We start from the raw sequence: 13884 nt of genomic DNA on the forward strand, positions 1-13884 counted from the left end.
ATTTAGATTTATTCTGATTTTTTGGTGGTTACAAGGTAGGTCAAATTGACTGATACAGTATAGAGAAATGGAAAAGAAATAACAGAAAAATACGTTTTACTGAAAAAATGTTTGAAATGTATTTAGGAGGTCTTAGGGATTACACAAAAGAAAATTTGAGGTTTCTGAGATGAGGAAAAGTATTTTTAATCTTGACATTAAATTTAATTTTCACACAGACTATTCAAAACAAATATTCAATACATTCATAGAAAAATATTTATTTTAACACATTAAAAATACTTCACTAAGAATTATGACTTTTTTGTATATGAAAGACTTGTAATGTTAACTGAAAGACTGAAAAATTTTAAGGTATACATACTATATTGCAAGTTAGAAGTATCAAATCTATAAAGACTTCAAATGAGTACAAAGAGACCATGTGTGGTCAGTCAAATTGAATGAGCCCATGTTGAGAGTTAAGAAGTTCATGATTAATCAACCAGCAAATTCCACTAATTACCCAGATCTACTAGTTATATGTGTTTAATCCTTAAACAGCAGAAATATTGTAGATAACAACTCACCAAAGATGTTAAAAATTGGGGAAAAAATTTCTTAAACATAATCTTAAGTATTTTTATTATAAATTTTGAACAAAATATAAAAGAAAAGCATAATAAAACTTTTTTATTACAAGTTCAGTGTTTTTTAGGGTATGAAAATCATGAAGACTTTCTTCAATACACAGTGCTACTCCACAATCTTTACACCAGGTAGTCACCATCTTTTGCATATTTTATTTTCTTGTTGTATGCATACATATGAAACATTGTCCACTTTCTCTAGTTCCTGAGGATGGAATGCTTTCCAAAAAGTGCCAAGAAAATGCTTCCTTTCTAATAAGATTATCATGAACAGTGAAGCTATGTCTTCTTGGGAAAGGTCTTGTCACCCTTCAATACCTTTCCAATAATTGGTAAATTACACTATAACTAAACTGCCTTAGTGATGGCTTCTTGCCAGTCTTTACCTGATATGTATTATAAGAATTCAAAACTGAGATATCAATTAGGTGATGAAATAGCTTTTTGTACCACTGCACACATTTACAAAAACAATAAATTTGTTCAACTTGCATGTCACTTTTGTCAATTAGCCTTATGTTTACAGTATAATTTAAAACCATATCAGGATTGGTTATTCATTGTTTATTTTTGTACACATCCTTCTCACTGTATTTCATTTCACCTTTATGTACTGCACTAAGCAAAATAACAGGACATTTGTCTTTCCATTTAAGTGCTAAAATATTCCCTTGCTTCTTGGTCTCAACATTTCCCTTCTTCAGAGATACAAATTTAGGCACATTCTTCAGATTATTTGTAACTGTTCCAATAAAACCAGTCTTATTTTCAAAAAGGAAGCTCAATAATTCTTGATTTGTATAATAATTATCAATATATACGACCTTTTCCAAGGTAGTCTTTCATCAATCTCTTGACAACTGATTCTGCAAATCCCAATCAGGGATCTTTGGGGACATTTACATCACTTGCAGAATAGATAATCATATATATTATAATTCCTGTCTCAAAATCACATAATACAAAGATTTTTATTTCAAATCTATGGCACTTGCTTGGAATGTATTGCTTGAAAACTAAGCAACCCTTGAAAAAAATATAAAATTCATCAATAACTACTTTTTGAAATGGAGAAAAAGATTCCTTAGCTTTATTCTTCACCATTGTAAATACTTCTCAAACTTTCCTGTGACACCTTACCCATTGGGAACCAATGGATTCTAATTCACTTATGGATTCTGATTCACTATCTATATCACATTCAAAGCTTGAAATAATTGAATTTGATGATAATGAAAAATCTGAAAAGTTTTCTTTTTCACTGGAATAATTATCATATGCTACTACTTCAGTTTTGAAAAATGCCTTTGCATCATTCCCTTAGCTGATGCACCATTCTTTTTCTGCTCTATGACTGACACTGAGAAAATGACTCAGACACAACACTTTGAGTGGGTTGCCAACTGAGGATTTTAGCTTGTATCATCAATTGATGATAGCTGTATTGACTGCAAATTGATGATGGCTGTTGTTTAAGGGTTAATGTCTTCTACAATATACTGAAGACTTATGTTTATAGTTGTACATCAGTTACTGCAAAATAACATATAATTATATTTTTTTAGGGGAATGTCAGTCCTGCCTATTATAGATATACATGAAGCATAGAAACCATGGTTTTAGCAAACGTTGTATGAAAACCATGAATCCCCAGACATTCCTAAAAATGTTTATGTTCAATATGGACAGTTGAATATGTTAATGGGTATAGGTAATTGTTTGTAAGACTGTTGTGAAAGAACTTCCACATTTTGTACTCTAAATATTTATACACTGCTCAACAAAATCTTAAGGCCAATGAACATAAAGAAAAAATATGCATCTTGCGTTGTTAGACTCAACCACTTATTTGAGTAGAGCTTCGAAAAATGAAAATAAGAAAAGGGGAAAAAAAAACTTTTTTAGCATTTAATAGGAAAAATGTGAACACTATGAAATTAGCCTAAATACTAACTGGTCAAAAGTTTACGACCACACTGAAATGTAGCGTTAATCAGTAAACACATAACGAAATTTAGTCATTTGTGTTCAAGCATTAGCACTGTCAATATCTCCTACTGACATCTCCTGTGTTACATTGGGTACAAACATAGCAAAGGCCATAAAGTTGACAGAGTTTGAACATGGCAGAAATGTCGAGCTGCAAAAGCAAGGTCTCTCTCAACATGCCATCGCTGGTGAAATTGGACGTAGTAAAACTGCTGTTGCAAATTTCTTAAAAGACCCTGAGGGATACGAAATAAGAATTTCAATTATTTTTAAAAATTTAATCACACATATTAACTTTTATTACTTGCCACAGACTTATCATATACTGCACTGCATTAAGTTAAAACTTTTAAATTTGGTAATCACTGTAACAATCTTACAGTTTACTTGTGGAAATGTAGACAAAAGATCCTCATCCATTGTAATATAATCCACTTATATATCTTAGTTTTGAGCAAGATAAGTGGATCTGAAGGCATACAACTCAAATTTTCTTCTTTAATTACTATGGGAGAGCCATATTATGTTTGTAAACAATCTTTTATAAACAAAAACAAAGTTAAAGAAAAATGATAGCAATGTTCTCACTGGCTCCTCAACATTGGTTCATTTAACATTCAAAAGGGGGAACCATTAAACACTGATGTACTGAGCCCTCAATATACAAACAGAGATAAGCTTGGTCTTACTTTTATAATAATAGTAATGAAACTTCTAATGTGCACTTGAGAAACTGACTAATATATGTCACCAATTTATAAAGTCCAAAACTAAATGCAATTTAAATGCCTTTTTAAAAACATCAAAATATCATTAATACCATTAGCATTAACTTTCTTTTAGACACACAACTGAACACTTCCCCTAGTCTAACGTTTACTGAAACAAAATTGAAATTGACTATTGCAAGCTTGAAATAAAATATAAGCTCTTTTGATTGATTATAAACAATTTTTAAAACTGTCTTAAAAGTTAATGAAAGATGGATGGTGTTTCTGTTGTAGGTTGGCAAAATGTATTGATATTTAGCAAGTGAAAAAGTTTGGACACTGAAACTATAAATTTGATCTCACAATCAGTTACAGATTTTTGTTTATATTCCTTTAGACAGTACAGTACAACTAAACAAACTAAAGGGGAAAACTGAGAATGCTAGCACACTGCCAAACAACAAAAGTAAAGATTGAATTTTTTTTTGTAAGTGACAATGCTAACTACTTACAAACCAAGAATGTGAATATAATGCAAATGATGATTTTAACATATAATTAGAATTATTAAGTGTATTTTTTTTCATAAACACATATATCATGTTTTGTTATAAAATAAATAAATACTAACCTGAAATACTGTCTAAAACTTTGGCTGACCCAAAATCTGTTATCTGAACATGCATCTGTTCATTTAGAAGAATATTTTCTGGCTTCAAGTCTCTGAATAAAAACAGATTTACAAGTTTTTGTGTTCAGACATTAAAACACTACAAAATATTGAAAAAAACCCATTTCCAAACAAAAGCACTTTCTGCAACTATTAGTTTCATCAGAAACATTATGCATAAGCAATACATGTTCTAGTCTAAATACATATTTCTAATATTAACAGTGATGCATTTGTAAATTGATAAAATTGTTAACATTTTTTCTTTTAACTTATTACACATGTATACATTATATAAAATATATTTTACCATATGAAGTTTACAAAAAAATATCTTAACATATTTTAACCATTATCCTTGCAAAAATGTTTGGGTTTGAAACCTCTACTTTCTATACCATATAAAATATTAGCAAAAAACTATCAAACATGTAAAAAAAATGTCCTATAAAAACATTACTTTTTGATATTTGTTAATACATGAAGTTCAATAATAGGTACTTCAACGTAGAAATTTTTTATAAAGTCTAACTCATTTTACCAACAACTTCAAATGAGCAACAAAACACCTAACTAAAGTTTCTACAATGCAAAATCTTAAGATCACAAAGCTTAGCCACTAAGTAAATGGGGATAAGATTAATATAAAATCTGGTAGAATAACAAAAAAAAGAAGAGCATAATGGTTCTAAATAACCACTAAAGGTGAAGCTACCAAGCATGATGATTCTAAACAAGCACTAAAGGTGAGCCTACTGAGCATGATGGTTCTAAACAAGCACTAAAACTACTGATCTTAACTCCTGGATTAATTAATCTTAGACAATGTAAGAAAGAAATATTTCCACAAGTTTACTCCCATCTCTCCTCCAGCCAACATGGAGTAATTGAAATTTGACTATCAATAAAAAAACCTTAAAAAACAACTTAATTAAAGTTAAAACCTCACAATTTTAAATACCTAAAATCCATCATATATCTATACATATTAGGCTCTAAATTGAAAATATATTATTCAAGGTAGATTAACTTTTAGATATAATGTCAAGCTTAAAAAGCTTGAAACAGATCTAGTATTGTGGTAGTAAAGTTGGATTGTTTGTTTTATTGAAGATACTTAGAAATTATCTACACCACAAGAAAGCATTTAAAAAGTTCTATTTTTTGGTATCTTAAATAAATAAAAAATTAAATTTATACAGACTTGCACAAAAATATACTTAGTACATACTGAAATAATATGAGGAGGATAAACCAATAACATTATAAAAATAACCAAAAACCTTTAACAATAATGTTTTTAAGCATAAGTAAAAACATTTTTCAATTGACACTGAGAGATCAAATGTATACATATACACTTAAGAAATACTGCAATATAATTAAAACCAGAAGTAAACAAACAAAATTGAACATTCTGATTCGATGGCTTTCAAAAAATATGTATATTATACACATGTATATATTTCAACAACCACTTTATAGTTAACTTATAATCTGATAGCAATAAGACTTACCTATGAATTATTCCTAATTTATGCAAGTGTTCTAGGGCTAACAGAATTTCTCCTCCATAAAATCTAGTGCATTCTTCATCAAAAGATCCCACCTTAATTATATAAGGCAGAAGTTCTCCATGTTTTGCATAGCTCATTACAAAATCTGAATACAATGTTAAGATCAACAATTATATGTATTCACATAAATATTCATATTGTTCATGACCAAAATACAAATACATACCCAGCAAAGTATTACGATATTGCAATGAATGTTTATATAATGGTAGAAAATCTTACTTGGTACTTGTATATAAAGTTTAAAGTTTTTCTAAAGCCTGACATATTAATGAATTTTAATGCAAAAGGGCAAAAAGTATCAATCTAGATACTTATTGTTGATTACTGGTATTTCTAAGAGGGTGGATTCACAAGTTTATATGACCAATGTTTAACTACAATTAAAGAATGGTTCACATTGTTATTTCTACCAATAATAGTTTCTATATTGTGTATGCCTAGGACTTTGTTCTTCATTTTTTTTAAACTATCAGTTAATCCTTATCCAAATAATTATTAACCAATCATAATGTATTATAATTATAGAAGACTATTTCAACATTATTTATCTGTATCTAAATCCATTCCTGGTGAGAATTTTTAATTTCTCACTGTTTATGTGATTTAATATATAAAGCATTACTTTTCTCACATGACTCTGTTGTTTGTTACTCATGTGAGATGTATAAAGCATAGACACAAATGTTCTTTAATGTACATGGTTGTACGTATACCAGTTAAAAATTTTAGTGGTTAAAAACTAATATTTTTGAATTTTTATTATTCATTTTAACAAGAAACCCAGAAAAATAATGAAAACTGAATATTTGAATTTTTCCAAATAAAACAGTGTAAAACCTTTGCTTTTAATATGTATCATAGTATGAAGCAAAAAGTTTTTGGTGATATTAACACCCATCCTTTCCAATACAAAAATCACTATACTGTAGACTATAACACAAATTTATAAAATAAGCCAAATTCTCTGAACAAAAGTATTGAGAAGAACACTAGAAATATCTTTCATGAAATTTGCATAAAATTCTAAGATTCCCCACTTGCCATATCTGCACTTGTAGAAATGTTATCGCTTCAAGTTGCATTTGGGTTTTAGTTCAACCATGGAAAAGTGTGAAGGTCCGGTTAAAACAGTGTTGAACAGCATCAGGTGGTAACTTTCTGCAATGTTGACAAGTGTAAGCAAAACAACTAGTCAACATGACACCTTGAGGATATAGTTTTCATATTAAATTAGACAACTCCTTCTACTCAAGATCACATAAAACTGTTGTTGCCAAACATGCTTGCACTTTTTATCAATTTGGAAGCCATAAAACTAATAGCCAATTCCATTAAATTTAAAACCAATTCATTTATTTTAGTCTATACTGCCTTCAAAAACACCAATATACAATTACATGCATTACAGAAAACATTAGATCTTGGTTGGTATCAAAATAATAACAATATCAGCATCACAACAAAAAAATATTTTTACTATTTATTTCATTATATCTTCAGATACTTTTAGAAATTAGAAACTGTACTACTGATTTTGTACATAACCCCATATACTTTGTTGTATGTAGTACCCAAAGACAGACCAATATTCTATTAAAATACCTACATTCTCTACATAAAAACTTTCAATCTAACTCATTTTTCAATACTGTTATACTGCCACAATATGTTATCACATACAAGTATACTGCATAAATGTTTCATATAAACAAAGCTGTATACATATATTTTTCTGAGAAATTGTGCTTGTAAGTTATACATAGTTCGAACCATAGCTAAAATTTTGTATTTTCAAATTCTTCCACATAAATAAAGTTCTAAAGTATTTTGAGTCCCTGATAAACTAATGACCTTATAACACATCTTTGAAACTACCTGTTTTCAGCATTGAGCAGAATGCATTTTGTGAAGTTTTGGTTGCAAAAAAACTAACTAAAACACTAACCTGTAAGTGTCTATTACAAATACGAGTGAATAAATATAACATTCAAGAAATTACTTTTTAAGAAAAATTATTAAAGGGAGTATAGTATAGTTCTGATCCCCATCCCAAAGATTATTGTTTAGATGCACAATTACAAAATGCAGGCAAAATAAGCATTTGCTATGAAGGGATAGATACAACTTTGGTCTGAAGTTTAATAAATAAGGAAACATAAATCATTATAATCCACTTCTAATTACATTACTGAAACAGTCTAACACCAACAATTGTTCACAGCAGTTGCTGTTACGAGTATTGTAATAAGCTAAAAAATTATTAAAGGGAGTACAGTATAGTTCCAAAAAAGAAAGGAAGAAGAAAATACCATGGTAGTTATTTAGTTTTATACAAAGGTAAATTTCCCAACTGGGGTGTTCAGGGATACTGATATTACTCTTTGCCCTGCTCATGATAGAATTTTGATGTGATCATTGAGAAATCGGATTTAATTTTTGGTCTGGTTTGTTTTTGTGTTACTCAGTTGATACTGAAGGTTGAAGTAGTTTCAGAAAAGTGTGAAAAAAGGTGTCTGGTCAGATCAAGGCAGCAGAGAGAAAATAATCAGTGGCATAACATTGTCCTTGCACTATTGATGACATGACTTAATGGACAAACTTGACAAAAGAATGGAAAGAAACAAGTCGACGAACTGTTTCTTAAATGTCCCATAATCAAGGTCACGGAGTGGCTAGGATCTATAAATCCAAGTGCATCAGAGTTTGCTGTGGGGGAAACACGAGTGCCCCGAGAAAACCCACTTTCACAAGACAGATGCTGAATGTTCTACCAGTCCTGAGCCTAAAGCTGAAATAAGTAAAAGCATGAGTAGTGATTAGTACAATAACAGTGTCTTTATTCTTAACTTATGATAGCTTCCTTCACTAGCTTACTAATCTTCCTGTGTGTGTGTATATATTCATAAATGGATGCTCCAGATTCAAAGCGTAAACTCTGAAAGCACAAGTGTGCAAACAAATTATTTGAGGTAATAAATATTATCACTAAGTTCCATTAAATTTTAGTTCTAAATATAAAATACATAATAGTAAATTGAGATTAATAATTAATATTTGGAATAAAAACAGACAAAATGGTCTGGAAAAATTTGCACAATTAGTTTCTGCTGATTTGGAAAAAAATTCATATCAGTATAAAAATGGATCTTCCTTCTATTAGTTTTCAGAACTTTTATGGTATTCGACTATCTAATAAAATCCACAGGATTTTTTAATGCAATAGCATAGGAATAAATCATGTTTGATCTAACAATATGTTTATATAATTTATGGAAAATAACTGTTCAAATACATTTAGTAAATTGCTATGTAAAAGATTTCAGAGAAAGATATTTAGATATGAAGTTTAGTAGTTGTCACCTATAATTGTTAGATCATTTGAGGGACAGGTACTCTCAAAGCAGTTTCCCAACTCAAACTATGTAACATTACATGATTGGTTATATGATTTGTGCCCTGTGTTGAGAACCTTAAAAGCTAAAGTCCTAACCTTTCTCAATTTGTGAAATAATTTCTAAAGGAAACAAGAGCTTTTTGAACTATGAGCCTAGTTTTGAGTTAGAAATAGTTAAAATAAAAGGCAACTTTTCTAGCAAGAAACAAAAAAGAAACAGTAGTGGATGTAATTAAAAAAAAAAACAACAGTTACCCACAGGAGTAAGGAAAATCATTATAATAATGAAATTCCAGAAATGACAGTTAATGGTCATGTGACCAATGTTAACAGTAAACAGTATGTTAATATTGAAGTGATAAAGAATAACTACATTAGTTATTCATTTAGCCTGACTAAAAACAAAACCACTTTTCACTCTTGCAAATGAATCAGTTGAGTATGCATCATTTCTGATAAAGGATACTTCAACTGAAGCAATGTGCTAGAGCAGCCATTAGTTACAATGCTGAACAAAATAACAGTTGACAAAATGACTTCAGAAATGGGCTTTTTCATATTTTGGGAGACCACAGGCAGTGTAAAGCATACTTTGTTAAAATTTTGGAAATACTGAGCTAGCAGCAAGTTTCATATCATCCTTTCCTTGACCAATATTTGTACAAATCACATCAGACTCAACCAAAACACTCATCACCTCATTCCAGGTGATAAAACAATGCAGAAAAGACTTACATGGATATAATAATAAGAATACTTGGGGGAAACAAATTATTTGGTCAGAAATAGAGGACCTTATAACTGACACTGTTTTGGTTCTGGTTTACCATACCAACTTGGACCCCAATGGCAAGTTGTAGCATGGAAAAAAAGTCCAAACAAAAGTCCTAGTATGCTTTACAGAAATATGCAACAAAAATAAAAAATGAGAGCAAGTTCGATGACGAATTATGATGTCAAAAACATGGAAAAGATGAATAGAATTGAAATGATCTTGGCTCATACAAATAATAGTGATGCAGTGATTATTGATCACATTGTAAAAAGTGTGACGTCAGCAAGAATAAAGTGAATACTCTTATGTCAAAGATTTTATTAAGTACTCATGTGGCTGAAAACAAAAGAGAGAGAGAGAGAGAAACAGAAGGAATAGAAAGTAGAAAATACCTTACTGCTTCTAATTTTAAGAGTAATTTGTAAGATGAAATAAATTCTTGCACAAATACAGTAAAACAACAAACATTATGAAAACTTTACAAAAAACTTTATTACATAAAGGTTGTTATGGATTTTTTGTTTTTGTGGATAGAGAAGTTGATTACTTGGGTGTATCTGCTGATGGCTTAGTCAAAAATGACAATTTTAGAAACGTCTTTAGAGTGCTGAACATAAAACCCCAATAGAACCTTTGAAAACACCACCAAAAATTTGCTGTAACAAGAACATACAGAATAGGTCAGTCTCGATGAAAAGTCATAATTACTATTATCAGGTTCAAGGTCAACTGCATATACTGGAAAGAAATTTTGTGTTTTCAGAATACAGACCACCTATAGGCCTAAGTATGGAAAAAATGAGCAGATTGGCAAATTGTGGGAAACAAAAATGTTTCTACTCAGAGACTTTGCTGCCTGCAGTTCTTGATCTGCGTGTGCCTAGAAACATGTTGACTTCGATCCTCAACCAATATCACTGGTAATTTCCATAACTATGAACTTGAAAATTCTAAATACACAAAATTATATTTTGGTCCACTTCTATGTTTAAAAAAAGATTGTAGTGTGTGCAAGAGTACAATACACCAGAAGGGCCTGAAAAATGGAAAAGTTCACCACAGTGATTGGCTAATAATGCTGCTTTAGTCACTAAACTTTCTGTCACAGACAAACTGTAATCATTCACAAGCACACAATTTTTAACAGTAAAGTAATGTTTAGTATTTAAATCAACATTTAACTGATTGGAAAATAGAAAAAATCACAAACAATCAGCAAGTGCAATCAAAATAACACTATTATAACACATTGTATTTTTTGATATATTGTTGTGTGTGGGAACTTGCAACAAAATCAACTGCCAGTGTGATTAATTTTTTAGTGTAGATGCTTAGGGCAATAAAATTAACATGGCTGTCTCAAACTTCTCAGTGGTAATTCCTCAATAGGAGCTAAATTAATCAAATTTAGTAAATCAAACTTAGAATTTTCATCAATAATTATCCCAGTTGAAACACTGAGATGCCTTTCAGTTACATACATATGAGCCTAAACCTCACTTCAGACAGACTCAATTAATCAAGCCTAGAAAATATAGAAGGCCGAGCTACCATGACAGTAGCTGGAAAAATCTATGAAACAGAAAATAATAATAATAACAGTATAAACAAAATTGTACATAACAACAATAAATAAAATATGGGTTGCCTCTTTCCAGGGAAATACAAACTAGGAGCAGGAATGACAACACAATGGTGTATGCGCACGTGTGCAAGTGTAGTGCTAAGGCACTACATACATATTAAGGTATACTTAAGGTGCAACTATTCCAATTCAAGTCTAGACTTACTACACTCTGTACTTTACCATACTTGGCAGACAGATCAAGCTCATTAGAATGAAAACAATGAATGCAATTAGCCAAGATTGTTGTTCTGTTTAAAAGTTTTATAAATTATTGACTATTTGTTTCCTTATCATGTAACATTAGCATTGTTTGGGTTTATTCTTTCCAATAAAATGAAAATTTCTGGGAAATAAAGCATCAAACATTTGTTGAATAAACACGCAAAATTGCCTACTAAACATTAATTGTACATTTTGGAAATAATTAAGATATAAAAACATGAAAGTTTTGTAAATGGGTCTTTTTTAGATCTTTGTACATCAATACTGTTGTAACTAGATATTTTTTCTTAGGATCTATGTATTTTATTTTTTGGACAACTAATAAAGTTTCTCAAACAATCTGATAAAGGTTAGGTTGCTCTAAGAAGAACCTGAAAATTTCCTTAAAATTAAACCCTGAATAAACAAAACCTACTAATAGCTACACACAGTTGAAGGGGACAAGCACTTGTCAAACAACTATTTAAAGAATTGAGAGAGATGGATCACCAGTTCATCACCTTTGGTAACTGGACGTGGAAGAAGGTCTGATGGATTGTGCAACACAAGAAGAAATGGAACCTGACAAAAGGCATGTAGATGAAATGTGGTGAAGTATGAATTAACAATATCTGACAGAGGTTGACATAGTAGAGACCAAGACAAAGGTAAGGATAAGGGAGGTTGTATAAGTAAATGTATGAACAGAAGGAACTATGCTTGTGCTGGTCAACATAGAGCCAAAAGTAGGATTAGAAACAGATTGGTTGGGATTAAGGATAGAACTCTGAGAAGGAGTCAGATAGAAAGGTAGAGCATAGATTTGATTACTGGAAAAATCAAGCAGAAGCCACTCATCCATTTCATGAGGAGAACAAATATTCATCAAGTGAAGATGTTGAGCAAAAGTTCTTATCATCTTACAAAATATATAACAAGCTGAGGTTAGTCCAAACATGTGGGCCCTAAACTGGAACACTCAACTTCTACATATAAATAACTATTGACAATGTCTGTACAATGAGAACAAACCTCAAATTGTAAAATCTGAGAAAAATTTGAATCTAGTGTCAAGAACATAGGAAATGTAGCTGAAGCAAACCTTATCCCAATGAAAAGGAAAGAAATGAACATGTCAACAATGTAGCAGTTTCAAAAAATATTAAATTGTACACTGAATAAAATTAAAATTATAAAACACATATTGAACAATGATTTAAAAAAAAATTCAGATAGAGCACAAGTAGCAATTGTATGTAAAATGCAAACTACTTTAGCATATCTAGCTGAGAAAGTACCAATATCGATCTGACAAAACATTGCACTTTCTTAGTCTTCAAAGTATTTAGTAAAAATGAATGTATAAAATAATGAAAATTACCTAGAAAACAAATAATCAATATCCATCCAATTTAAAACATTTAAATTAATGAAAAAAACAAAAGACAAATATCTAAGCACTGGTCATATGAAATGCTTAATTTTTCCCTGTATAAAGGACAAAGCCACAAAGGGCATATCAGCCTTGCCTATCATAGATATTGCCAAAAGGTGCAAAGTGTACAAATGGAAAACTTACCACCAATCTATTAGGAGATTTTGAAGAAAGGAGAAGAACAAACCTCCACCAAAATGAATGATGCTGAGTCATGGCAACAGGAACATGAAATCTAGTAAAATCATCATCATCTTGAACATAAAGATTTAAACTTAATGTGTATAAATTGTTGATTTGAGTATCCATCTGAACTAGCTGTACCAATGTAGGTGGCACAATGCTACTGGTGGAGAGTAGTCATATAATATGAACACCTTCAAAAATAGTATGAAATTGATGGGGTAAATAGACTAGTGTACTGAGTTCACAAATAATTTAGTAATGCTCAGAGAGCAGAAAGAAAATTAAGATAGCTTTGAGTGAGAGAAGATATGACCATATTGGAAATGACTAACATACAAAAAAAATATATTCACATGAACTTCTATAAACCAGTTAAACCTACAGAAGCAAAAGGCTATATTTATTGTTGTTGTATAAGTTCAACATTCCTTATTATTGAACAATATCAGGTGCCAGAATGCAATTCTTCATGGAAGATAAAGCTCAGATGGCATATTCTGTTACTATTTCCATCTTTCTTACTTTATGTCCTTTTAAACTACAGAAGAAAACCTTAACCAAAACAAAAATTAAAATTAACCTTTTTACCCTATCATGATTATAAAAGTTCCAGGAAAATAATAAGTTGAAATGGAAATTAAATAATCAAAGTGAGTAATTATTTCATTGTTTGTTAAAAATAGAAAAT

At 30.3% G+C, this 13884-nt stretch overlaps 1 protein-coding gene across 3 annotated transcripts in view; it reads right to left on the reverse strand.

Annotated features, from left to right (window-relative positions):
• The window catches only part of LOC143234879 (3-phosphoinositide-dependent protein kinase 1-like), a 62749-nt gene that overhangs the window by 11410 nt on the left and 37455 nt on the right, over positions 1-13884 (reverse strand). For all 3 annotated transcript variants that reach the window (XM_076472569.1, XM_076472571.1, XM_076472570.1), the window contains exons 5-6: positions 5516-5660; positions 3960-4051 (exon numbers count right to left, since the gene is read on the reverse strand). In XM_076472569.1, the coding sequence (XP_076328684.1) occupies positions 3960-4051; positions 5516-5660 (237 nt within the window). The remainder of the gene's footprint in view (positions 1-3959; positions 4052-5515; positions 5661-13884) is intronic.

The sequence above is a fragment of the Tachypleus tridentatus genome, chromosome 12 (assembly GCF_004210375.1).
Source record: "Tachypleus tridentatus isolate NWPU-2018 chromosome 12, ASM421037v1, whole genome shotgun sequence".
In the NCBI taxonomy this organism is placed as follows: domain Eukaryota; kingdom Metazoa; phylum Arthropoda; class Merostomata; order Xiphosura; family Limulidae; genus Tachypleus; species Tachypleus tridentatus.